Consider the following 26,847-nt stretch of genomic DNA (forward strand, 5'->3'; position numbering starts at 1 on the left):
CATACAATTAGCCAGCAGTAAAATAGAAAGTACTAATACATGCTCCAAGGGTGAACCTTGAAAATGTTATGCTAAGTGAAACTAGCTACAAAATACCACATAGTGTTTGATTCCCATTTATTTGAAGTGTCTAAAATAGACAAATCCATAGAGACAAAAAGAGGAATGGTTGCCTATGCTAAGAGGTTTGGGGGAGCAAAGGCCAAGATTGCTAATTTGAAGAAAGGGGGTTTCTCATAGAATAACTTTTTAAGTCCTCATTCTTGTCCTGTTTTCTAAAATGGTAATACCCAGAATTAGCTTATTTTTCAGGAAAAAAATATAAAGTAGGTTTTATTTAAATTATGTCAAGGTTCATTTGCTGTGAAAAACAGGGGGCTGTTAGTGCAAAAGTTTATCCTCTGCACAAGTTACATCTCATGAGGGTAGCCAATGTGGCTGAAGGTTCTCTTTTAGAACAACTTTGGAATTTCTGCTAGCAGTTTACTTAACCAAAGCTTCCGCTTCCTAATCCTGTAGTCTCCACACTGGGGATGTGTAATAGCCTTTGTCACAGGTTGATAACTTCATTTTGCCACCTCCACTCCTCCCCCTGGACAACTAATAGAATACATATATTTAGAGTATGTGTTCAGGTTTTTACTTACTTGGGTCACAAATATTTAAAGATTTCCATCCTAACTTATTAATAAAGGATGATAGTGCCTCAGCTTCAAAAAAAATCATGAACATTAGAGGAACTTAAGTAAATTAAGATGCATATATATAAAGTATTTACTGTCTGGCCACATCTAATTGACTGAAGGTTGTGTTGTAAATGATCAGCTTTTACTTTTATGGAGAGGGAGGAAAGAAATTGAATCTTACTGTGTGCCAGGCACCATTTACTAATAATTTGTAATGCCTACAACCCCTTCCCTGAGATAGTTATTTATGCCTGCTTTAGCAATAAGGTTCATTGAGCTGGTCCCAGGAGAGCTGTTGTAACATCAGTACACAGGACCACAGGCTCTAGGATTTCAACATCACCCTCTAAGTGCAAATACCTTCCCTTTGGGATAGTAAGATAAACTGAACTCAAATTATCAAATGTAGAAGCTTATGGCTGTGAAGGGCTTATTGGCATTGAATAGTTCTGTTACAGTTCTGTGAAACATATAAGATAAACCTATTGTCCATCAAATACTTTTTGTCATTCACAACACTACTATCTCTGTACATTTCTGCTTAGTAGAAAAAGTATTTCGTAAAATTTTACTATGAAAAAAATCTTTTCAGCACTGCTGTAGTAGTGCCTTTTCAAAAATGGAGAGTGGCAGTTCTTTATGTTCTAGATAGACATGAAGGAAGACTGTGTGTGAGTTACTGCACTGGACACAGTGGCTTATGCTACCATGTCTTGGTGTCTTGAAATAAATGGCTAAGACAGCACCACAGAAATACATGGGAGTGAAGGGCAGGATCAAGGTCTGGCCTTGCCTCTCTGTTAAACCTCTAAGACAAGTATAAGGACGTAGGACAAGTCAATATTATACCCTTCATTTTATTACTTGGGGGCAGCTTCAGAATTGGGAAGTACGTTTGTGCCGAGTATAGTAAAGACCCCATTTTGGATATAAACCTAGATTTAATAAATAAGCTTATTTACTTAGTCTGTTGCACCTGTGTCATTCTTAAATTTTTTTTTTTCCTTTAGTCTTTCCATTTACAGCCCACTGGCACTCCAGGTACCTACCTACTTCAGACAAGCTCAAGCCAAGGCCTTCCCCTCACTCTGACAGCTAGTCCCACAGTAACCCTGACAGCTGCTGCTCCTGCTTCTCCTGAACAGATCATTGTTCACGCTTTATCCGTATGTTACGTCAATTCCTTAATTTTTCTAGTTTCTGTAGAGAAGACTGTGATGTCACAGAAGCTTTTTGTTTTGAATACCATGAGAGAACCCAGATGCCTTCAATAATAATAGGTCTAGGGGGAAAATGATTATGTTCTCTGTTTAAGTGTTTACCTACATGTTAGGGACCAGGATTAATTGAGAACAGAATTTAAGAGCCAGAACTAATGTAGTCCATGTATTTAAACAATTTCTCCTACTGCTGTTGTCTCAGGAACATAGTTTTACACCATCATTCTGCCTTCACTGAGGCATAACCCTTAATCCCATGTGTCTCCTTCCATGAGATGGAATGATGGGGATGAGGGGTCCTAGAAAAACAGTGGTAAGAACACTGCAGTTCCAGAGGTAAGAGAACAGGGGAGGGGACAGGAGGGTACCACCTATAAATTATAAATGATAGTTGTCGCTTATAACTGAAGTCTGGTAGGGATTTTCTCATTTTGCCACTGATCGTTTTCTTTGACATTTTATAGCCAGAACATTTGTTGAACACAAGTGACAACGTCACAGTGCAATGTCACACACCACGAGTCATCATTCAGACCGTTGCCACAGAGGACATCACTTCTTCCATATCCCAAGCAGAACTGACAGTAGATAGTGATATTCACTCATCTGATTTTCCTGAGCCTCCAGATGCCCTAGAAGCAGACACTTTCCCAGATGAAATTCATCAGCCTAAGATAACTGTAGAGCCATCATTTAATGATGCTCATGTATCCAAATTCAATGACCAAAATAGCACAGAACTGATGAATAGTGTTATGGTCAGAACAGAAGAAATCTCTGACACCGATCTGAAACAAGAGGAGTCGTCTTCTCCTTTAGCCCGTGCTTATGTTACTGAGGTAAGTTGCAATTAAGGGAACAGCCTTCTTGCTTGAGCCTTAAACCTTCAGTTTGGAAAAAACCTAGCAATAATTTATGGGGCGGGGGGGGGCGGGGGTCTCCATTAACTTCCTTTTTCCTCTGGACACAAAATCAAATGCAGACTCCACCTGTGACCTCACAAGTATGAGACAGCTGTGTTGCACAGCCTTAGCACCAAAACTTTCCCCCCATACCCTTCCAAAAGATTGAGAATTGTTTGTTGGGACCTATGGAACCATTTTCAGGAGAGTGGTTCGTAGTAGGTCTTTGTGGTACAGGTTAGTAACTTTCCTTAATAACCTTCCAGCATAACAGCATTGTTTCTTCTACATTCAGGCTTCTATTAAGTTCTGTTTTGTGCATTTTTCAGCTTTAATTTTCTTTTCTTTATTAAATGGGATAATGTTTGAATATTAAGTCCTTTTAAAGCTAAATGTGTTTAGAATCTTTAAAGAAAACTAAGAAATAGGAGTCAGAATGTCTTTTTTTTTTTTTTAATTGCCTCTGTTTAGGGACTAGAGTCTCCTACCATAGAAGAACAAGTTGATCAAACCACCATCGATGATGAAACCATCCTTATCGTTCCTTCACCACATGGCTTCATCCAGGCATCTGATGTTATAGATACTGAATCTGTCTTGCCTTTGACAACACTAACAGGTACTATAATAGAACTCCATCATGTGCCTGATAAATCTCAAGGGGAACATCAGGCTACTTGATCCAACAATAATTGGTCATCTTGTTAGATTTTTGCACTTCGATAGGGTACTTACTATATCTTCTTGATATGCATTAGAGAGTACATGTAAACTTACTGAACACTTAACTCATTACAGATCCCATACTCCAACATCATCGAGAAGAATCAAATATCATTGGATCATCTTTGGGCAGTCCTGTTTCAGAAGACTCAAAGGATGTTGAGGATTTGGTCAACTGTCATTAGGTAATTCTTCAGAGACAGGTAGCTCAAGCAGAGAAGCCACACTGTTAATTACAACATCTCCAAAGAAATAGGAGCAACTCCCAAGAGGCTTAATTCACCATTCCTTTGGCTTTTAAATAGCTACAGTGCTTAAAGCCACATACATGTTGCTGCTATGACTTTTACCTCCTTAAACTATACCATCTGAGGTCTAGTCTTAGGACAGTGTGTAGATGAACTGAGTATGGAAGTCTTAACTGCATACATCCCTGTGATTCATGTTAACTGTCAGCAGGGAATTTCATTCACTTCAGCTCCTGAGAAAAGTTTACAGTCACCAAAGCTTATCTACTCTGTTTTAAAAGCAGTCATATTCATCTCTAAACACCGGAACATGGCTCTATCCAGTCTCAAGTAGGCCTGTTCATATTTCAGAAACGTCCCATCAACATGGCATAGAGCTTACCAGTGACACTCGAAATGTTAAGTATCCTTAGTTTGAAAGGTGACCAGCATCCCATACAGAGACCTAGGTGGGGACTGTGTAGCCGTTACTGTTGGTTTACCCATTGCTGGCAGTGGGAGCTGATTCAGGCTCGGTACACAAAGAAGCATTACAAGATTTAAGAACATTCACTACAGGTTTTTATGACTTAGGGCATATGGAAGAGAATAGCAACACAGTTCACCAGAAGATAAGTAGAGTTTTCACCCCTTCAGAACCCACTGTTGTCAGTTTACAAAGTTAGCACTTTGAAGTAAAATTAAACTAAATGGGACAGGAAGGTTGCCTACCCTATACTATGACTCTTAGATGTTTTGCTATACAAATTACCCAGGAAACAGTTGAGGAAGGTATCAGAGTCTGCCCTTTACTTTAGTGCATTAGCTGGTGGGGTGTGACATAACTACTCCCTCTCAGGCAATTTAAAAAAAAAAAAAAAAAAAAAAAAAAACAACACAAAATTTGCTTCGGTTATAAAAGGAAAGAAATCAAGAGTCATTCCTGTATTAGAGAAGGTAAAGCCAAAATTAGCCTCTAGGGTTTTAATGAACATGACCCCTATAGAAAAGTCACCCCAAAAAAAAGAAAAAAAAAGAAAAAAAAAAAACCTTGTATAAATTATTTTATTTATTATTGTAATTAGATCTTCACAATCAAAGTTGTCTTTTCACCGTCTGTGTTTTGTTAATGTGAAATTGTAGTTATAAGGAAAAGTTGGTTGCCTAGGGAACAATAATTGTATATTCAGTTTAACAGAAATAAAAGAATATTTGTCTTAAAATGCAAGATTGTTACATAGCTTTTCGCCATGCACTTACATTATAAAAATGTTCAATTTCAAAAGTGAAAATTGCTTGTGCCATTTGAGCTTTAAGGGTTGGAATGTTTTAGTGCAACACCACCTCCTTAAAGAAAAAGCAAAGCAATCTAGGATATGTGTCCCCTGCAAGAGGGAATTTAAGATTTACAGTTAACATGAAAATCATGTATCAGACTTGTGCAGGAGATTCTTCAGCACAGCTTACCCAGCTCTGACTCATAGTCCTCACGTATAGCTTTGAAGAGACCTGGTCAGTATTTCTCCTTGGCAGCCTCACCTTCCCACGTCATGGAAGTACAGGTTCGCACATATACATAACATGATGATAGAAAATAAGATATAGTAAATTAAATTTCTAAATTTCGGTTCTAAGTCTCCTTGTCGATACCAGTAGATCTAAAAGAAGAAAAAATAAGTAACAGTTTAAGTAATAGCCACTGGGCCTGGCATGAAAATTTTTAAATACAGCTAATTCTTTTCAACTATGACCAATTCCATCCATATATACCTCCCCTGCCCAAGCGAGACCATCTTTACATTAGTCTATATTTCTGAAACTAACGTGGCCAGAATGCAGTTTTTCTCTTTATAATTCTAGTAGTACCAAGTTTCCACATCCAGGATCATACCAATTCCTGCTTTCTCAGCTACTCCTGTTCTGTTCAAACCAGTAGTCATCCAATCACTAACAAGCCATCCAAGAATATCTACCTTGTATGTCTGTTTTAAATGGATTTGAGTAAACGGTAGAGCTCTCTCACATACTGGAAGGGATGGCAACATTTACATTCTTACTGATTACAGAGTCAGATTGCCAATACACTAAGTTTTTATACAAAACTAGATCATGTTAGTCACTCCTGGCTTTAGGCTGGGAGTAAGAAGAGCCATCTCTGGTAGCTTTGTTTCAAAAGCTCCAGAAGTGCATGGGCCAACTCTTCCTTAGAGCAAAGGAGTAGAGCAGAAGAAATGCATTAGATAAGCACATAACAGTGGTGATTTAAGCCCTTTGTGAGTTGTGAGTCAAAACTTGCTTTTAAGGGTTTATAGTTTGGGTTCTACCTCTCTTTGAGAGAAATAAAAAATAGCCAACTAATGAGTGACTAAACAACTGGCAAATATCTAAGTGAGGATCTATTACCATCTTTCTTTTCTTTATGTAGAGGAAATGCATCTTTATGGTAAAATTGTACATTCTTGGGACAAGGACAAAGCTATAGCTTAAGATTTCCCAGGAGAGTCTTGGTGTTAATTACTTTCATTTGGGGAGATAAGCACAGAGATTAAAATAGACTAATTCTGTAATTAGAATTAAATCGGGAATGTTGTATCTCTTCCCTTTAGAGCAGTAATGGCATTTGCCAGATCCTGCTGGGCCTGTATGCAGTCCTTGAAGGAAGATGAATTAGGTCAATTAAACCAAAGCTTTGGCCACCGAAGTCTTAACTCTCCCCGCCCCCCACAGGCTTTCAAAGGAACAGTGTCCCTTTAGAATTAATGACTCCTGATTCTAGAAACTAAGAAATCTGTCAGTTAATACTGAGACTTCTGACATCCTTTGCATCAAGGTGGGGACAGGTAACTAGATACACCCTTTCTTACAGACCCAAAGCTGGGAATCAATCCTAGGTATACACTGCAACCTTCAGCCCTCAAGGATACTCAATTTAAATTCTAAATAGTACTCACAAGTATGCAGGCAGTAATACTACTCAAAGAGATGCAGACAGCAAAAAATATATTCAACGGTTTTGGAGGTAGTTGAGGGAAAACAAAAGCACTGATCAGCGTGACCTGTATGAAAAGAAATTGTGTCAGGCCTTGGTTAGACTGGAGTTTAAGCTATGTCCTATTATAAAACACTTAACATTGTAAAATAGTATCTACCAGCAGGTTTGCCTTCTGGAATGTTAATAGTTAATATTTAGTAAAGTATTTGTAAATCTGTTCCAATATGTAAACTTCTTTTTAGTACTTTTCTATACTTTTCCTCTACTATGAAAGGAGATAAAACATCATAGCTCATAAAACTAGCTAAGCTCAAAATAACCTTTTTACAAAAAGATTACAAAGCATTTAAACCTCATTCCCAGGATTAAGGATTACACTGGGAAAAGTTCTAACCTTTATTAGGTTATTTTGAATACGCCAGCAACAATTAAAACCAAAAGGGTTTTTGAACATTTTGGAAAATACGGAGATAGGTTTCTAATATACTGGAGTTCTGTTTCTACTACAGATAAAGCATTATACTCATTCTTTTTCTTAAGAAGTCATTGAAACTTCACTAAAATTCTCTTCGATTTAATGAAAATGTGCTACAAAAATGCCGTTTTCAGATTCTGGGAGCTATAGCTTTACAGCAGTAGCACCAAACTATATAACGTGGGATAAAGGATAATGAGTGTGCTTTTAGGGACAAAATAAACTTGAGGGATTAGCAGAAATGGGGAGTTGTGGGTGATACACAGAGGGGAACTGCAGGTGCCACTGAGAAGTTACAAATTTACTAAATATACACTGCAAACTCAGAAAGATTCCTTCATGTGTGCTATTTCAGCTGGGGGGGTGAGGGTAGAAATCCTAAGTATTCCCATTGCCAACTGCAATTTTGTTTAAGCAGTAATAAAACAATACTAGACGATGACTAGAATACCCCACAGGTTCACATACTGGCCTCTTATAAGTCTTTTTTCCGAGTGTTAAACTGAACCACAGTCCTGAAGCTTTCAAAAAACTTTAGCGAAAAGCCTGGGTGAGACACAAAATAAACATACTTACTAGGATCAACAAGGATGTTAAGCTGCCAACAACTAAATTGATGATTCGATCCTGAAAGAGAAAAGCATTTTTGAGCTCTATCATGAGCCCACGGCACTGCCAGAAAAGTACAGTTCTAGCCACTAGGGGGATTTAGAATTAAGAAACTGAGGTCCTGCCCCTCTGAGCATTACACATACACAGAACTGCCAGAAAGGCAAAGTGTACCGTGCCATCAGAGTGGAGAAGGTACCTTGGGAAGACACAGACAACTAATTAGAAAAGGTTTCTGAACAGACAGGATGCTTTTACACTACAGTCTTTTGAAGACTGGGGAAGGACTGACTGGGGAAAGGATGCTTAGGACTATTCCATGTGCTGCTGGGAGCAGTCTGAACAGAGGCAAAGGGACAAGTGCACTGGGATGTCCAGCCAGTCAGGAACCAGACTACAGATGATGTTGAGGGCCATGAGTTTGGGCCTACTTACATGATAGCTCAGGTGTCCTTGTCTAATATGATTTAAAAGTAGATGCTACTGCTGGAAGGGATCATACAATGCTGGGGCTGGAGGCCATCTCAGACCATCTAGGCCAGTGCTTTTCCAACTTAATAACAAAAGCCTTTAATAACAAAATAACCATTTGACTGAATGCAGAGCCTGGGGTTACCCACTGAGTCTTGTCATTCCCATCCCCACTCCAACCAATTCCACAGAAAGGTCTGGAAAACTTCTCATCTAACTCAATCTTTATTTTATAGATTAAGATAAATTAGTTCCAGTGAGTATGATTAAAATTATTTGCCTAAAGCCCCACAGCAAGTGAGAGTCAACTCTGTAACAGGATTCCCAAATCAAGGTCACTGGCTAGATAAAGCCTCAGCTGTATATATAAAACTAATATAATATTAGTAATATGTAATACATGTGTAATATATAGATTTGGTTGAGCTTACAGAATAAGGTCATGATTAAGAAACACTACTTTAAAGGCCACTGAGAAGACCAAGTAGTCTTATTTCTGAGAAGTCAAAACAAATAAATCAGTAGTCTTAAAGATTGTTTTGGTAACATCTGAGCAAGGAACAGCAGAATATTGACCAAGAGTAGTCAATAAACAAAAGCTCACAGATAGGAAGGGCACAGGAAGGAACAAGCACGGAGCAGCAACTTAACACCATTTCCGAGCTGTCTACATTTAAGCTAAGAATCCAAAGTTAAGAGGCAAGCAAAGCTGAGAGGAAGAGTGAAGGAAAGCCAAGTATCCTGTGCCTGATCTAACCAAGGACAAACCACTGTCTAGACAAAGGCCACTGCAATTCACATGTTACTGGGACAAAGGTAACAACTCAAGCCACACCCTTCCTAACCTAGAAGGACTCCAAACCAATCTTTTCACCTTTTCACCACCTCAGCTAGAGAAGCCTGCCCAGCCATACTGAGAGTCTGAAATTACAGCTGTTTGTGACGAAAGAGACCCAGAGGCAAATTCACTTAATCACTAGTCACTAGTGTCCACACGCAAGACAACTGTGTGTCTCAACCTAAGTTGTACAGTCTATTCTTGGGAGCCCCACTGTTTTTTGTTTTTTGTTTTTTAAGATTTTTATTTATTTGACAGAGATTAGAAGTAGGCAGAGGAGATAGGCAGAGAGAGAGGAGGAAGCAGGCTCCCCATCAAGCAGAGAGCCCGATGTGGGGCTCGATCCCAGGACCGTGGGGCTCGATCCCAGGACCCTGGGACCACGACCCGAGCCGAAGGCAGAGGCCTCAATCCATTGAGCCACCCAGGCGCCCCGGGAGCCCCACTGTTTTTACCTCAAAAAGGTTTAACTGAACTCTGGTCTGTTGGGAGAATATCTGCGCTCATCTCTTTAGGAGTTCCAGGGACTTGAAAAGTTTACAAAGGTCTAAATACTTCACAACAGCTCTCTTACCCGTAGGAAGAAGACAGTGAAGAGGTTCAGGTGAGGTAGCCAAGAAGAATCCCTTATCTCCAAACAGCACAGCAAGATGCCAACTAGGATCAGAGCAGGAGGAAAAGTAATCATAGTGAAGGGATAGTAATTAAGCCAAGAGCTTTTACATATCTTCTAAAAAAAAAATCCCGGGATGGAATGGTATCGGGACTATTTTACAGGTGGTAAAAACATGCTCTGGGAAAAAGAATTTGCCCAAGGTCTCACTATGGGTAAGAGATAGAGGTAAGAGATGGAGATGGGATTCGGTGCCAAAAGAGCAAATCCTATTTATGCTTCTCAATGGAAGAACAACTTAGAACACTACTTCTGGTCTTAGCAAAGACATCAACTAGCAGGTGGCCCCTCAAAAAGCCCATTAGCAAAGAACTACAGTGGAGTATCTTTGAGGAATGTAGAGATCCTCCAATGATTTTTTTCACCTTGTTAAACTTATATAAGCCTAACTGGTTTTAATCTTTAATGATAAGATACCTAAACTTTAAGGAAGACTCCTTGCTTGCCTTCTAGACAGTTCACTGAGTAGAATCCCAAGTCATCTTCATGAGTGTCAGTCATTCTATCATAATGCAGCCCCTCTGGGACTCCCAAGATGGGATGAACCATTTAGTGTTTCTCACCGGGTTTTCCTTCTCCAAGCCAAGGACTTGGCTTCAGGCCTTTTGCTATCCAAGTAACCATGAACCAGGCCAAAGAAACACCAGAGTTGACTTAATAAGACCTCACACTTTCAGGCCCTTCTAAAAGCTGGCTATGGAAAGTGTGGTCTGCAGCCTAGCAGCATTCGCCTCACGTGAAAGCCTATGAAAAATGCAGAATCCTGGGCCTTGCCCCAGAACCCACAGAATCAATCTGCATTTTAACAAGATTCGCACATTAAAATGTGAGTTCGATAGAGAAGAGACCCTTCCCTGGGCCCAGAGATTACTTTGCGGGCTTTACGATCTCTCCCAGCTCCCAGTCTCCAAAGATAGAGCAATAAAAGCAAATAATAGCACTTCAAAGGGCAGTTTTCAAACTAATTGTACCAAATAATTATAAAATACATAAAGATAAGAATATTAAGTTCTCACAGAAAGTCTCCTCCCAGTTTTATTATTCTTATCTCTGCCTACCAAAACTGCTCCCCTTCCAGACTTTAGACCTTCTACTGTGCTTTATTTTCACTCCCCAAAATAGCTTGATAGGATCAAAATCATCCTTGACCCTTAATTGCAGAGAAGACAGGATTGGGAATTAGGACATTCTAGCACATGAACACAGGAAATGTATAGTTCTCAGAGGAATTCTACATATATTACTTTGTGAGTCATTTATTCACTTGAACATCTCCATTATATCTCAATAAAATGAAGAAAATTATCATATTCCAGATGCAAATACAACAATGAATAAAACGGTCTCTACCCTCCAGAAGTTGACACTTTCCAGAGCTCAGGAGGGCACTAAGGAGAAAGGAAGTGAGGTACCTTCATCGGACAGAGAATATAAGACAAAGTCAAACCTGAAAGAGGACTAGCAGATGAACAAAAAGACCCCAAAGAGAACAAAGTATGGCAAATGGAAATAGCCCATAGCTAAGCCAACTTCATTAGACCTGAGCAAAAGGGCTGGCATCAGCCCAAAGCAGTTAGCTCTTCATCTTCCTTGGAAATGAGGAAGAAGAAAGTGATGGACCTACATGCTAGTGGCTTGATAGAAGGTAACCCTGTGAATCAAGTAAGAAAACACAATCTCCATTTACCAAAGGGTAAGTTCAGTAAGACTGATCTGCCAAGGTCATACAACCAGGTAACAGCCAAGTCTATCCAATGCTCTTTGCAAAATCCAAACCAAAGGTCTAAGAATCTTTAGACAAATAATATGTATGGATCCAGAAATTTGAGTTAAGAGACCAAGCTGCTTATCTCCTGCCTGCCACTGGCTAACCATGTGACTTTAAAAAGATCCCTTACACCATCTGGATCTATCATACCAGAGGACTGGGCTACATGGTATTTGGACCCTTCCTGCTTTAACGATTTATGGTTCCAGATTGTCAGCTTCAAACTGCACTTGGGCCAGAGTAGAAGGCCTACTCCCCAGCAATCAAACAGCAGAGAAGCCCCCAATCTTTCCTTGTTAGTCATTAGCCAGCTCGATACAAGACAAGAGAACCCCAAACACATGTCAAATGCTCAGGTTTCATAATGGCCCTGGGAGGAAACGGACAGTAACATCCCAAATAAACAAAAACTGGCATTTGCCCCCAGCAACCTGGAAATACCCTGGTTCTAAACTGTTCGGAATGCTAACACGTATTCCATTTCCAGAGCAATTTATTTTTTGCCTTCTTCCAAAATGGATTTAAGGGCTTGTGCTACTACAGTAAAACCCCAACGCATTCAAGCAACAACAAAAAGACCAAGGCAAAATTTCCAAAGGGGTTTAGGGAGTGGAGTGAGAGGGCAGGCACAAAAACTGTGGACTAAAGAAAACTCATCTGATTTAATAAGCTCAGATGTTAGTACTAGATTGCTGGGGAAGTGGGAAGTGCAGTAGGGTTTATAACCACTTGCTGATTAAGCACAATGGATCATTGGAAGAGGCAAACTTTGGTTGCATGGGTCTTTGCAAATACAGGGACACAGAAAACAACCACCTCACACATAATCATCTCATACTGACCCCTAAGAAAAAGAGAAGGCCTAATGTTCTCACGAGAGTGAGCTGTGGAGCGGGAGGTGGGGTGGCGAACATGCCACCCTCCCAATTTGAATGCTCACCCTTCAGAGCTCAACTTGAATATCAAGTGCACCATAAATCCTTTCTAGGCACCTTCCCCTCAGGATGAGATACTCTTGTCTCCAGACTCCCAAGATCACACCACCTGGCCTTGCCACTTATTGCCGGTCTCCTCCACTAGGGCTGGCAGTCAGTTTCAGGCCAGGCAGGTGGCCTCCTTGTCTTCCTTCCCTGCGGCCTGGCACACATTTGACTCAGAATTGTCAACAGAAGTGGCCAAACAGTACCTCTCTCCGAGGCCTCTCTCCAACAGAGGCTCCTCTTATTATTCATGTGGGGTCCGGCTCCTCGAAATCTCCACTCCCGGGCAGAGTAGCACGTGGCCTCACAGTTCCGGGACGGACATGCCACAGCCCAGCAGAAGCTATGGCCTGCTCCTGCACCCTCAGAGGTCCATTCCTGCCAGCCACGATGGCCCGACACCTTCCCAGGTACCTCCAGGCTAGGTTCCATTAATTCCATGGAAATACATAATACACCATGGTTCAGCTTTCCCTTCCTGAGGACAAGCCCAGTTACTGACTTCGGGCTAGAGGAGGACCACACACTCGTTTCAGAGGCTTGACAGCAACTCCTGCCAAGGAGTCCATCCTCTGGAGATTCTGCTCAATACTCCCAGGGAGAAGCAAAGGAAAACAAAAGCTCTGCAGGAGAGAAAATCCCTGGATGCGCAAAGTCACAGAAAGGGTCTCTTCTACCCTCTGGAGAGAGACAGAGAGTACAAGTCTTGGGGTAAGATTGAGAATTCCATTTTTAGTGTTGCCTCTAATTTTGACTCCATAAAATCCTTCACCTCCAATACTATTGTGGGTAGCCCGGCAGACCTACACCTGCCCGCTGAACGTTCCACAGGTCTGTCCTCGCACCTGCACTCACCAAGTCCCGTGAGCCGTCTCACCCTCTGAAACCCACTCATGTCAGCCAATGGCTTCATGGGCTGCAGAGTTCTCCAACACGCTGCATCTCCCTTGCTGCCTGTCTCTGAACGCTGTTCCCAAGAGAGCCATGTCACCATGTACTCATGCCAGGTTCACGGCTGAGGAATGGGGTACAGGGCATTGCCTACTCCCTCCCTGGGCCAAATGGAGTTAGCAGCTGCAGTAACATCCTCTGCTATGGTCCGCATGTTTGTGCCCCCTAGTTTCTCAGGTTCACATCCTACCGCCCACTTGACACTATCAAGAGGTGGGGTCTTTGGGACATAATTCGGCCACAAGGCTAGAACTCCCAGGAATGGGCTTCTTGCCCTTCTGACACATGAGGGCACAAACACAAGCTACAGCCTGGCAGAGAACCTGCATCCAACCGTGCAGGCATCCTGACTTCGGACTTACAGCCTCCAGAATGGAGAGAAAGCAATGTTTGTTGTTTATAAAATCACCTGGTCCTTGGTCTGTGCTATGTTGCTGTAGCAGGCCAAATGGACTAAAGCATCCTCTTGAAGACCTATGTCCAGTCAACTTCTTCCCCCTCCTCTTCTCAGTTCCTCGATCATTTCTGCACCTGCTTTGGCCAAATCTGTATCCCTCCAACGTTCTGCTCTGCTGCCCCTCAATCTTGTCTTCACCTGCATCCACAAACTAGATCATTCCCCCGCTGTTCCACCGAAGCTCTAACTCGAGGGCCTTCCTCCTGATCTCAGGCCATGGAGTCAGCGGTTTCAGCTGTGCATGAAGACTCCCCAGTGGATCTGTTCATCTGCTCTTGATGCTTTGAAAACCCAGTCCTGAGTCCCCCTGCAAACCTGCAACGACTTCTGTGCTCCAGCGCTGAGCCTCGCTGTGAAGCCTTCCCACTGTCCTAACCCCACCTGCCAGGTTACACCTCTGTCTCCCCCCTCTCCCTTGTAAGGTCTGGGAGCCTGAGGGCCACGTCTTCCTTGTCCGCTGTCAGACTGCAGGCCACTCACTACACGAGGCTGCGTGGCTGCAGTCCAGCCCCATGCTTTGTCCTCCCCGCTGAGCACCCTGGCACCAGCCCGCAGCACCCCATGGCAGGAGCACCTTTCTCTAATTCGGACAAAGCCAAGCCATGTGGCTGAGGAAGCTACCAGTGCCCAGAGAAGAAAACCTTCTCTGGTTTGTACAATGGTGCCACCGAATCGGCGGGTAGCATGAGTCATGCTGACCACAGTGCCCGGCATCAGATACCCAAATATTCACTCAAATACAGACTAACCAAGTTGACTGCAAATTCCTGTTGTCAGCTGAGCCTTCACTGCATTCCCATGGCCTCTCATGCCGAGATGACGGTCCCTGCGTCTCTCCAGAAACTGGCTTGCAGGTCCACCTCATCTCAGCTTCCTGATCCCACTCTTGCAGCCTGTGTATCAGCAGACATCCTTTAAAAAAAGATGCCAAGGAAAAGAGGAAAACTCCTCCTCCTCCTCCTATTTCCATTCTTTCCAGCGTGAAGGGGACCAGAAGGTGACCTGCTTCTCTGCCAATCCTGCACCCACTCCCTGGCTCGGTTATCTCCATCCTCATATGTACGTTGAAGCTCTCTGTCATGGAGTCCATCTCTAGCCCACAAAGCTCAATTCCCTCCAGCATCAGAAGAACTTTCCATCCATACTACCTCCCACTCTGATGTTAGGCATTCATTCTCCATTCATCTCACATGCCAAGTGTTAGGAAGTTAGGAAGAAAATAAAACCCGGTAAATGAAGAGTGATGGGGACCGGGACAGGTGGCGGGGAGGGCTATTTATAAAAAGAGGTCAAGGAATCCTTTATGAGGATGTGACCTAAGGAGTGGAAAAGGAATGAGACACGCAAGGATCTGGGCGAAGGGTACTGCCAACAAGCCACTACAGCAAGTGCCAAGGCCATGAAGCAGGAGTAAGCCTGGGAAATGGATTAAGGAAATAAAAAAGGGGGTAGGGGAACGCCCGGGTGGCTCAGTTGGTGAAGCCTCTGCCTTCGGCTCAGATCATGATCCCAAGGCCCGGGGATTGAGCCCGGCATCAAGCTCCCTACTCAGCGGGGAGCCTGCTTCTCCCTCTGTCTCCCACTCCCTCTGTTTGGGTCTCTGGCAATAGATAAACAAACAAACAAATAAATAAATAAATGCCCAGGATGGCTGAAGCTCAATAAGGAAGAGAGAGGGAAGAAAAAGGTTTAATGCCCTTCTAACTTCCCTGTAGTGCACACATGCTCCATGAAAAAAGATACACATCCCAGCACATGGCACACCTCCTTGGAGATAGTGTGGTTAGTAAGTGAATACAAGAATACACGTGTGCACACTCAACAACCTATAGCCTCCAGAGGGAAATCATATGCACTAGCACAGCATTCAAGGTTCCCACCCAGCCATTCCCAGCAAGCTCTCGAGTCCAGTCAGAGGTACCTGGAGTTCCTTCACCATTCCTGTACTCTCCTGCTCCCCACCCCTTTCACACAAGCGGGACCTCCTGCTTGGGATTCCCTGTCACCTTCTCCTATCAAAAATCCTAATCCTACTTCAAGGTCTAAGACTCAAAAGCCCTCTGATCTGGTGTCCTGAGTAGAATTTTCTCTTTCTTCAGGCTCCCAGAACTTTGCTCATCCTTTCATTAAAGACCTCGATCCCATTTTAAATCCAGAATTTATCCTCCATAACCCACGAGAGCTTCAGGCCACTGAAGATTATCTTCTCTGGTGAGGCCAAGAGAAGACAGTCCTATTCAGCACGCAGGAAATGTCCAAAGGGCACCACTTCCTACCATTGTTAACCCGACTGACTGAGTCAGACCCTTGAGCCACATCCTCCAACTTGGTGCCAAAGTTCTTGCATTTCTCAAACTAAACCAATACTATAAATAAATGGCCATTCTCAGAAATGATTTTCCTTTTATTTCTTCCAAATCTCGGGGGGAAACTTCTTGCCAGGAAAGTGCTGGAAATGGCACAATCAGATGCCTCAAGAGGCAGCCCTATAGGTATAAACCTACTGAGAGGATGTAAAATGTGAGAGGCTGGGGCCCAGCTGAAGTGGGAAATCTATGCCTTGTCAGTGGGTTAACGTGGTTCCCCCAGAGCTACACAACTCTAAGCAGGAGCTTCCCCTCACGCTGTCATCCGGGGCCAACCCAGGCACAACCTGCACACAGTAGAAAGCCGGGGGAAAGCTTATCTCACTGGCAAAATGTGGCCAATTGTGAACTTGATCCTAGGTGCTGCTCTTCTAAGACAACCCAAAGAAACACCAAACTTGGAATGGCGCCAAGAGCAGAAGCAGCATGAGAAGGTGGCCACCAGGGTGTAGGCACACCCACACTTTACGACCCTCACCCTCAGCTCCCTGTCAAATGCGCCACGACCACCGTGGCCGCATGTCCCATCTGAACACCAACCCCCACCCCCACCTCCTCTCGATCTGGACAAAGTACACGCACAGATATTTTCAAAGGTTTCCCTTATTTCACACACCCACATCTTGAAGCAGCTTTCATTTGTCAGTATTTTTGTACCTCCATCCTACCTGATTCTCTTTGTCATAGACACATGAACTTAAAATAGGTGGATTTTATTAAAGCACCACTTATGCAAATCAGATCACAGTGAAAACAGAAAACAAACTTACTCCATGAGTTTAAGGGGCAAAATAACCCCTAGAATCCCACAGGAAGGTGCCGTGACCTCTAGCACAAGAGGCACAGTACAAGATTACGAGGTTAGGAACCTGACGGACAGATTTATTCTCCCACCAAAAGCCGGCCTGCGGCCTTAGAGGATCATTCAACTTTGAAGCCTAAATTGCCATTTTCATACAATGGTCGAACGTGTGGGGCTACTGAAAGGATCTGGAGGTAGTATCCTGGTAAAGCCCTTAGAACAGTGACAATTCCCAAAGAGTCAGTAAGTGGCTGCTGATGTGGTCAGAGTACTATTTTTACATCTAATGGGGCATCTTACCTACGAGAGGCTGGGTCCTCAGAGATGAGTGGGAGTACAGAGGGCTCATACCCTGGCCCCAATTTCTAAGTCAGCCCCAACTTCAAATGCATTTCATCATTCCCACAGGGACATTCAAGTCTGTCAACCCACTGGATCCTAAAACAGCTCCAAAAATATGACTATACATAAACGTGGCCCAAAGCCTGACCCTCAGGAAAGAAAGGACTCATTTCAGCCGACCTAGCCTACCACCCGAGACCTGCAAAAGTCCATCTGTGGAAGAGTACTGGCCACTCAGCAGGCCAGAGAGCTTCTGAGAGGCCAACCTCAGGTGAAGCTTCCAGTACAATACAGTATTAGGTTTCCTACCTGCCCCTCGGCTGACGCACAGCAAGGAGATGATCACGGGAGGCCGTCAGATGGTTAGCTGCCAGAGGGCCTGAAACCCCTTTCCTGTTTTGGTTCCTAGTGTTCCAGGCTTCTCAACACCAGCCCCCTCTTCTACGGTCACCCAACATGGCCCAGGAATGTAGTTACCCTTCTGGTGATGCTCACTTCTCACATATTAACATGATGTTAATATACTTAACATCAAGAATGGACATTGTGCCCAGGGCTGGAATGGTTGGAGAAATGAAGCAAATGGCTCCTACCCTCAAGATGCTGACACTCGGGGTCAGGAAGGCAAGATCTAGACAAATCCCTCACAACACAAGGAGTAAGCGCCAGGGGGCACCTCTGAGGGCCAGGCTCATTGGAGGGCAGCATGGATGCAGGTGGGGATTTAGACTGAAGAGAATTCAGACATTTGGAGAAAGGAGGGCACTGGATCCAGGGACTAGGTTTCTTTGTTCACTTAAACCTTTACGAGGCTCTCCCTCCATAATAACTTCAGGGGCTGCAGACAGACACATTCCTTCACCACCCTGCAAAAAATCATCAACCCTGTCCTTTTATTCTTTTTCCTGAAGTTAGTTAGAGAGCAGGGGTGGGATGCCAGTTGATATGTCTTATACAACCGGCTAACACGTCATGAACCAGGACCCCCTGGCTGGCACCAGGTGGGGAGGATAGCACATCATAACCTTGAGAACTTTCAAGGTCCACCCGGGTCCTACTCTAACTGCCACTTACTTTGCTAACCACAGATCAGCCGTTCCTCGGTTCCACAGATAGGGTTTGCTCTCCCTTGCTTTCTTGTGGGGCTGCCCTTCTAATAATCCATCTTTCTCTGCTTCAAACTCAGGGACACAGAGACTGGCCTACTACGCATCACGAGTCTGGTTTCAGGGTTCAGCAAGAACACTACAGAAAGGTAAACAGAATTTGCCAAGAAAAGGCAGCAGCTGGGGGCGCCTGGGTGGCTCAGTGGGTTAAAGCCTCTGCCTTCGGCTCAGGTCATGATCCCAGAGTCCTGGGATCGAGCCCCACATCGGGCTCTCCACTCAGCGGGGAGCCTGCTTCCTCTTCTCTCTGCCTGCTGCTCTGCCTACTTGTGATCTCTGTCTGTCAAATAAATAAATAAAATCTTTAAAAAAAAAAAAAAAAAAAGAAAAGAAAGAAAGAAAAGGCAGCAGCTAAAGGAAACAGGTCCACGGAGAGGTTCCAGCCTATTCTGGGCTTCCACACAGCATGGGTTAGACCACGGGAATCAGCCCTCTCTCCACGCTCCAGCATCCTCTGAGGGGCTTTCTAAAATTACAAATGCCTGAGCCCAACCGGCAGAGATCCCCAGGCCTCTGGTCTGTGGGTGGGAGAGAGCAAACTTACTAGAGTAAGAAAGGAAAAAGGCATGGCATGGGTCATGCTCAACTACGTCCAGCACAAGAAATCCCTACTCAACATGGCTGGTCAGTGGAAGAGAGGCAAGGGGCCAGCTGATCTGGTACCTCGGGCTACCAGATCCCCTCTGAGGGAGACAAGAGTTGAGATCAGAGGATCATCCAGAAGCTGTATCAAGAGGAAAGCTAGAAGCCTGCACCCCTCAGAGTAAAGACTTCAGCTTTCTAGGCAGGGGGAGGGGCGGCAGGCAGACACAGTAATCTTAATCACAGCTTTGTTATTAATTAAGCGGCAACCCTAAACCTCCTCCCACAAAAAGCACAAAATAACTCTCTCTCAAATTAACTCTCTCATTTTCTGCTATAATCTGCAGAAGCTAAAGGCCCCAAGTTGGAATTGCTTTCACTGGAGTACAGGCCATAAAAAGACCTTCTTTTCCCAATCTGTTTGTCTGTTTTGTTTATAGGAAGAAGAAAAAGTACTTTTGTACATGGACCTTTTGCCTTTGGAAACAAAGATCTGAGCCTCAGGACCCAGGAACGTATCCCTACACAGACCCCACACCCCACTCCTGTTAGCTGAGTTCAGTGATGTACCTTCACCGAAGTCACTTACCTTCTTCCATCGCATCCAGGTATGAATGGAGGGGCAACCACAGTCACCATCCACAGTCACCATTAAAAGATCAATCACTCATTTTTGGAACCAGTGACAAAACACAGCAGGCTGGTCCAGAAAACAGTTTACATGACCTTCCACCAGGGGTAGCGTTCCTGCTTTCCCAGTGGTGCTAGCTGTGGGGTGCTGGTTTGCCTTCTCCCTGGAGAGAACCATCTCTCCCTCCCATCTTAGATTCATCCTCCAGACTGGAGGGCACTGACTTCAGATGACTGGGCAGGCAGCCAGCAAACCAAAAGAAGATGGACTCACAAGCCCTGAGGTTAAATTAGGGTCCCTCCATTACTTAGAAAGATGGCCCCAACTATGTGTGGTGCTAAGGCAAATTTTTAAAGGCAGCCACAGACAAGAGAGGAGGAAATTCTCCAGTTTTAGTTCACACTAGGGTAGGGAAGGGAGGAGCAAAGGAAGAGGCTTCCTACAGGAACATTGCCAGGTAAGTGTTCTGTGGAAATTGGGCTCATGAATGCTCCCATGGGGGAGGGAGGACGTCCATAACTCATCATGTCCCTAAAAGGCTACCTTATCAACAGTCCACAAGTACTACTTACCCACCCTCTCCAACCAGAGTCCTGGTGAACATCTGCTTGTTAAAGGTTCTAGCAAGTCCCCCAGAGAAGGAAACTTTCTTCTGAGAATGACTGTGGAAACAGCGTAACTAAGAACTAAGCTGCTTCAGAACTGTGCTGTCCAGTAAGGCACCTGCAGCTGTTTGTGGTTACTGAGCACCTGGAATGTGCTAGTCTAAACTGACACAGGCTCCAAGGGAAAAATACATGCCGGACGTCCGAGGCTTGGTCCAGAAATGTCTAAGTAGATCTGCTTTTGTATGGATTAAACATTCAAATTTACTATTTTTTTATTTGACAGAGAGACTGAGAGAGCACAAGCAGGCAGAGCAACAGAGGGAGAAGGAGAAGCAGGCTCCCCACTGAGCAGGGAGCCCAATGCGCGGCTCGATCCCAGGACCCTGGAATCATGACCTGCGCCGAAGACAGACGCTTAACCAACTGAGCCACCCAAGGTGCCCCTCAAATTTATTTTTGGTAGAAAATTAAAATGTATTAAAATTAATTTTACCTGTTTATACTTTAGTGTGGTTACTAGGACATTTAAACTCACATATATGGCTCAGATTGTATTTCTACTGGACCGTGCGTCTTTAGAAAATGCTAAGCTAGAGCACGGGCTTGGCAACCCCAGATATGTCCATCTTGGCAACTGTGCCATATTTATGTTTTCCCTTTGAACAATGTACATAGGTACATCCCAGACTTTGGGAATGGATAAAAACAGCCGAAAACAACATTCAGACCAGGATGCGTAAGCTAGCCCACCCAGCAATACGTAATTCTAAAGGGACAACAGACAGGTCTCCTCTTTTGTCCATCATCCGAGAGATTTATGCAAGGACAGAACGGTTTCACTTTGCCCCTCCCTCCACGGCTCTGAGAAAGTATTCCTAAGTATCATGCTGAAGTCTGACTATGTTTGATCATGTTTGGTAAATGAAAAACATGTGCATCCCATACAGGTGAACATAAAAGAGACTTCAGAGACTTGCCCACAAGGAAGATGCTCAAGGCCCACTGGGTTATGTATCTTCTGTCCTACAGTAGATTCTGGAATCTTTCACTCACACCCTGACTTTGGATGAACCCGCTTCCTGGGACTGGGTAACTGGAATGTGAATGTCTACAGTGCTTTCCAAAGTATGCACACAGACTGCATCACTTACTATCTACTCTCAGGGGCAACTCCTGAAAGGGAGTTGTTCAAACATTACCAGGGAAGAGCTAGTGGTGTGACTGAACAAGCAGCCTGCTGTGGGGATTAGCTTCCTCAGTTACACAGCAGCAGTCACAACGCACACCTTACAAAGGAACTGGATGACCCAACAGGGGAAAGGCTGAATGCCTAGCAAGCTGCCTGGCACTGAGGAAAAGCAGCTTCCATGGACACCCTTCTCTGCCCTGGGGGCTTTCAGTCATCTTTGCCTAAGAGGTAGACACTGGACCTAAAGCTCTAGATTTAAAATTGGGAGACTAAAAAAAAAAATAGAGATGAAAGTAAAATTGAGAGGCTACATATGGTCAGTTGTTGTACAGCAAACAAGATTACTGAAAGTTCAGAGCATCTAATGGAGTAGGACAGGAAGTGGGCTTTCTCCTTGCTGGGTTTTCTCCTCAGAAATGGCAGCTCGTTAATACTAAGTTTCACGGTGATGTGGCTTTTGGGTCCATTTTCCTCGTATCTGAAAAGAGAGCAGGCTGGGGAATACCTGCCAGAGGGGCCAGTGAAGGGTTTCTCCGGGTCACCAGGGATCCGGCCTGCTCCGGCAGTGACTGCTCTCCACAGGAATGGCTCCCCTGCAACTTGCCCAGCCCAGTTCCCGGGCCTGGTCTTCTGTACATCCTCCAATAAAGCCACCTGCCGTCATTAAGGACCTAGGTCTCTCCTTCAGACCGGACATCTCAACTTGCAAGATGCAGGATGTTTTCTCCCTTTCTCAGACCAACGGTCTCTTTCTTCTCAGTTCTGGATAATTTCTCTATGTCTAGTCATTCTGTCAGCCTCACAGAAGGAACTAAATTTTGATATGTGGAATTGTACCTCATTCTAAGTCTCTGAGTACCTGAACCTACTATTATAAGGCCCAAAGTTGCCTAAGTAATGCTAGGCCTATCTGCTCTTGGACTAAGTAAGCAGGCCAAAAAGAGAAACATTTCGAATAGTCAAGTTCTTGGATAGGTTTCAAACTGATCACAGGCTACAGGAAACTTACAGTCAGTGACGTTTAGGCCCAAGCAAGTCAGAAAACATCCTTATTTCTCAATGTCTCTGTAAACCAAGCCCATTATCAAGTCATCTACCTCAGTGTTAAGGCACGTGGGGATTAAAGGAGGTCACAAGTCTACATCACCCAGAACCCCAATCTGTGCACCAAGGCATGTGAGGGAGACCCTGAACCTCTTAGCTCTTGGCACAACTGGACAGTCAGGTGCCCCAGGTCCAAGACCTTCGCGTAGGAAGCTGCCTCCACTCTCCAGGCCCCAAATCCTCTTGTTAAACCCCAATTTAGGGGCATTCATACGTGCAAGCCCAAGGCTGTCAGAAACCAAGATCTTCCCCAACAAAAGTGACCAGTTTCTCCAGCACACCCCCTCCATGTCCCATCATAACACAGATCCAATGCATCTCATTTGTCTATTTCACCCACCAAACTGTGTTCCTTGGACCATGAGGACCCTCTCACGTAATACTTAATAATTGCAGTAGAAATAGTAACGTCTAACCAACTAAAACCACGCTTCTCAAACCTTGTGCACTGAGCCAGGATTATGCAGAGCTACACAATAGACAAGGTGCATCTTCCTAGAGATCAAGCTTAAAACATTTTCTTGTTAAGCAACTCTACAAAAGAATACCCCCACACAAAGTTTAAAGAAATCATGGAGTAGTCTTGCAGAAGGCCTGCAGCTTCCAAATTCAGAGTTACACCCCCACCCCGCCAGGTGTACAAGTTTCCTATCCTTTCTGTCAGAGGTCCCCCCAAAGCTGAAAAACCCAAGAAGTTCTGGACTCCACATGTGCCCTACTTTTTGAGAGGCCTGAAAGGACTTTGTCACCTCTCTCCCCCTCCTGCTTTTGCACTCCTGCACCATCTCTAAAAATAAATAAATAAATAAATCTTAAAAAAAAAAAAAAAAAAGGACTTTGTCATTGGCGTCAAATGTCACCAATACCATCCTCAAGGTTGGGGTGGGGGGAACCACAGGCTCGTTTTGTCAAAATGACTGAGTTAAAGCAGAAGAGAGAAAAAGAGCTCTCCTCGATTACTGGCCCAGAACATCCTAAAATGAAGCCTCTAAGAAGGCATTATACTTTTTGTATTAAAAAATAAGGTCCTGCAGCTTGTTTAGGTCCAGAAACCCTCTGATCTCTTCCCGGAATGGAGCGCCATCAAAGAAACCCTCCTATGGCGCCTCTTTGCTTGGCTGCCTCAGCAGTAAACTCTTAATGGTTCCATGTAAATACTCGTCAGAAGCACCTCTCCGGGGTTTTCTTGCGGAAGCTTTAGTTGCACACCTGAAGCCTCCGGAAGGTTAGCACTCCAGCGCCACCTCCCCTTCCCAGAGGGGCTGAAGAGGGGCTTCCGTATTCCCTTGAAGGATCCCCAACAGCCCGGAACTTTCTCAACTTTTCTCCACCCCCGCCTTCGGGGCTGCGGGGCAAACCTGTCTGGAGCGAGCCGAGTGGCAGGACAAACATCTTAAGAGGGAAGTAGGATTGAAGAACCAGCTGTCTCTTCCTACAAGTACCTTCAGGGGCCGCAGCCAGGACTCCGCGGGAGAGCAGATACACACAGAAACACACACATCCCCAACTCGGTCTCCAGGGCCGCACTCACCTTGGCCGACGTCTCTCCGAACAGAGGTCTGTTGTCCAGGCCGCTGGTGCCATAGGTCCTGGTAGAAAAGTCCTCCATTTTAGGGTTTCTTCGCTCTCCCAGGCCACTCAAAGCTGAGCCGGCATTACTTCCCGAAGGGTCAGGTCCACGACTGCCCACGCCGCGTGCTCACCGAGAGCTCATGGCCGGAAGCGCAGGTGGTCGGGGACGTCCCCGCGGCGTCGGCGGCGGGTGGGCGCTCAAGCCGGGGGAACCCGGCCGCTCTGCCCGAGGACCGCTGCCCTCCTCATCGCGAACAGCTGCTGCAGGAAGTGAAAGGAAAGAGACACCGCGTGGCGGACTCTCTCCGGGACGCCCCGCCCGCGCGGCTCCCACTTCCCCAAATCTCAGCACTCAGCCGGGCCGGGCTCGGTGCCAGGTCCGCCGGGCGCCGCAGCTCGCACCGCAAGCAAATCCGCGACCGCGCGCTCCCGGGGGGACCCGCGATTCCCCACCCCTCACCACCGCATTCCTTTACACGATTGTTTCCCAAGCCTTCTCAGTATTCTCTTGGGCACCAATACCTCCACGCTCGAGAAGGAGGGGGGTTCCAGTGAAGACTTCATTACGAGCCCCTCTCCAAGCCCTCGGCACCTCCCCTCCCCTCCAATTCTCGAGCGGTGGGAAAAGTGAAGTTGCCCCAGCCGAGCGCTCTGCGGGCCTCTCCCCCAGCGCTGCAGCTGCACGTTGCAGCCGCGGCCGCGCCAGGCACCTCGGATCCCCTTCCATCTGCCGCAACTCCCGCGCACCGCCGCGCTTTCCGCAGCTCTCCTCGGCTCTCTCCTGCGGGAGCCCGGGCTGGAGCACCCGCCGGGCGGAGCGAGTCGAAGAGAAAATCCCGCCTCGGTCGCGCACAGATTGGCCACCCTCCCGGGAACCGCCCCGCGCCCGCCCCGTGCCCGCAGGCCAAACCTCGGCGTCCCCTGCCGCCCTCGCGCTGGGGAGTCCTGGCGGCGCGGGGGTCCGCGGCTCCCGGGCTCACACACCCGCCGGAATTCGGTGCCAAAGACTCTGGGACGCGGGCGAGACGTGCGGAGAAGAAAGAAACCTTCCGGGCTGGCGGAGAGCGGGCTCGAGTGCCGAGCGCCGGGCTGCGGAACCCCTCTCCTCGGCTCCCCCGGCCGGGACCCGCGGCCTCTGTCGCAAACCGACTTGGCCCGCCCAGGCGACGTCACTTCGGGGACAGCCAATCCCGCGGGCCGAGGCGCCGCATTGGCTGCGGAGCTTTATTTCTGGAGGTGCCTGTTTATTCCCGCTGGGGCGGCCAATCTCCCTGGCTGCTTGTTTCTCAGCCTCTTAGTAATTAGCGTCTGCGCGAGCCACGTGGGTACAGAACCTCTCTGAAGATAGCTTTGCATTTGGCTGAAAACATCTTTAAAACAACCAGCCTGTTCTAACCACACCAGTTTTTGCGCGACTAGGACGCAACGCGGGTCTTTGAGAAATTTGGTTTAGGGTGGTTTGTATGTTTGTCTTGTTTTGTTCTGGGATAGATATCCTGCGACGTTTAAAGAAACAGTGGGCACGTGACACTGGCAAAGTACTTCTTTGACTTGCACACTCATGCTGTTAGGGATTGCGCTGAGTAAGCATGTTTGCAGCCACAGAGAACGCTTCGTGTGTCAACCTCTTTTCCGGGTGACAGAGCATAGCGAACTGGAGGTGGACAGGCCTTACAGGCAACATAGTGTCACCGCATTTGGAGTCATAAGTATTAAGGAACAAACGGAACCACGCTAGGTTTGCTGGACAGTGCAGCTCCGAGATTCACGACCGCTCTGACAATGCTTGTATGCCGGGAGAAAGCGCGTTGGAACGCTGTGGCCCTGTAACATTTAGAGTCCAAGCAAAGATTCCAGGTGGTCTTTCAGCGGTTTAGATTAAGGGATTAGAACAGGAGATGGACTAAGAACCACAAACCCATCCATCTGAAATTTGCAACACTGAGTAGAGTGCGGTGTGTTGCATATCTGATCTACTAGTTATATATTTCATAAATAATCTTTTTGTGCAGGATTTTTTTGTTTTAACAAGAATGCTAGACAATCCTGCACCCAGTTCTGATAGAAGGTCTATACGCTTATCAAATAACCTCAGGCACTCACATTCAGCCACATTCATTCAACAAATACCTCTGAGAGCCTGCTCTGTACCTGCCAACCACCAGATAGGGTAATTTGGGGATCGAGAAAGAGACAGGCAAGATACATTGGCTGAGAACACAAGTAGATCATATCTTCCCTCAATGAGTTTTTATAAATAAAAAAAAAAAAAATTTAGGGGCACCTGGGTGGCTCAGTCATTAAGCGTCTGCCTTTGGCTCAGGTCACAATCCCTGGGTCCTAGGACTGAGCCCCACATCGGGCTCCCTGCTTGGCGGGAAGCCTGCTTCTCCCTCTCCCACTCCCCCTTCTTGTGTTCCTGCTCTTGTTGTCAAATAAATAAAATCTTTTTAAAAAATTTAGTAGAGAATATACAAGACATCGGGCAAATAAATATCCAAATGGTGATTGTC

The 26,847-nt window shown here is 45.5% G+C and overlaps 2 protein-coding genes across 4 annotated transcripts in view; one reads left to right on the forward strand and one right to left on the reverse strand.

Annotated features, from left to right (window-relative positions):
• DMTF1 (cyclin D binding myb like transcription factor 1) overlaps nucleotides 1–4,981 on the forward strand; it is a 45,582-nt gene extending 40,601 nt beyond the window's left edge. For all 3 annotated transcript variants that reach the window (XM_047694080.1, XM_047694082.1, XM_047694081.1), the window contains 4 exons: nucleotides 1,697–1,852; nucleotides 2,371–2,745; nucleotides 3,280–3,427; nucleotides 3,607–4,981. In XM_047694080.1, the coding sequence (XP_047550036.1) occupies nucleotides 1,697–1,852; nucleotides 2,371–2,745; nucleotides 3,280–3,427; nucleotides 3,607–3,716 (789 nt within the window). In that variant the 3' untranslated portion in view covers nucleotides 3,717–4,981. The remainder of the gene's footprint in view (nucleotides 1–1,696; nucleotides 1,853–2,370; nucleotides 2,746–3,279; nucleotides 3,428–3,606) is intronic.
• On the reverse strand, nucleotides 4,806–24,426 carry TMEM243 (transmembrane protein 243). The gene is made up of 4 exons (XM_047694083.1): nucleotides 24,294–24,426; nucleotides 7,802–7,852; nucleotides 6,710–6,814; nucleotides 4,806–5,416 (listed from the first exon to the last, which is right to left on the reverse strand). The coding sequence occupies exons 1-4, from the start codon at nucleotides 24,369–24,371 to the stop codon at nucleotides 5,294–5,296; spliced, it is 357 nt and encodes a 118-aa protein (XP_047550039.1). The 5' UTR covers nucleotides 24,372–24,426; the 3' UTR covers nucleotides 4,806–5,293.
• Between the last annotated feature and the right edge of the window lie 2,421 nt (nucleotides 24,427–26,847).

This window comes from Lutra lutra, chromosome 11 (genome assembly GCF_902655055.1).
Source record: "Lutra lutra chromosome 11, mLutLut1.2, whole genome shotgun sequence".
In the NCBI taxonomy this organism is placed as follows: domain Eukaryota; kingdom Metazoa; phylum Chordata; class Mammalia; order Carnivora; family Mustelidae; genus Lutra; species Lutra lutra.

Bases quoted from the DNA above. Each gene is read 5' to 3' on its own strand.
- TMEM243 (XM_047694083.1), bottom strand. From the start codon at position 24,371: ATGGAGGACTTTTCTACCAGGACCTATGGCACCAGCGGCCTGGACAAC. The intron at 6,815-7,801 runs GTAAGTATGTTT...CTTTTCATACAG, and splicing joins TAACATCCTTGTTGATCCTA to GTCACGCTGATCAGTGCTTT. The intron at 5,417-6,709 runs GTGAGTACTATT...TTCTTCTTTTAG, and splicing joins GTATTACTGCCTGCATACTT to ATCTACTGGTATCGACAAGG.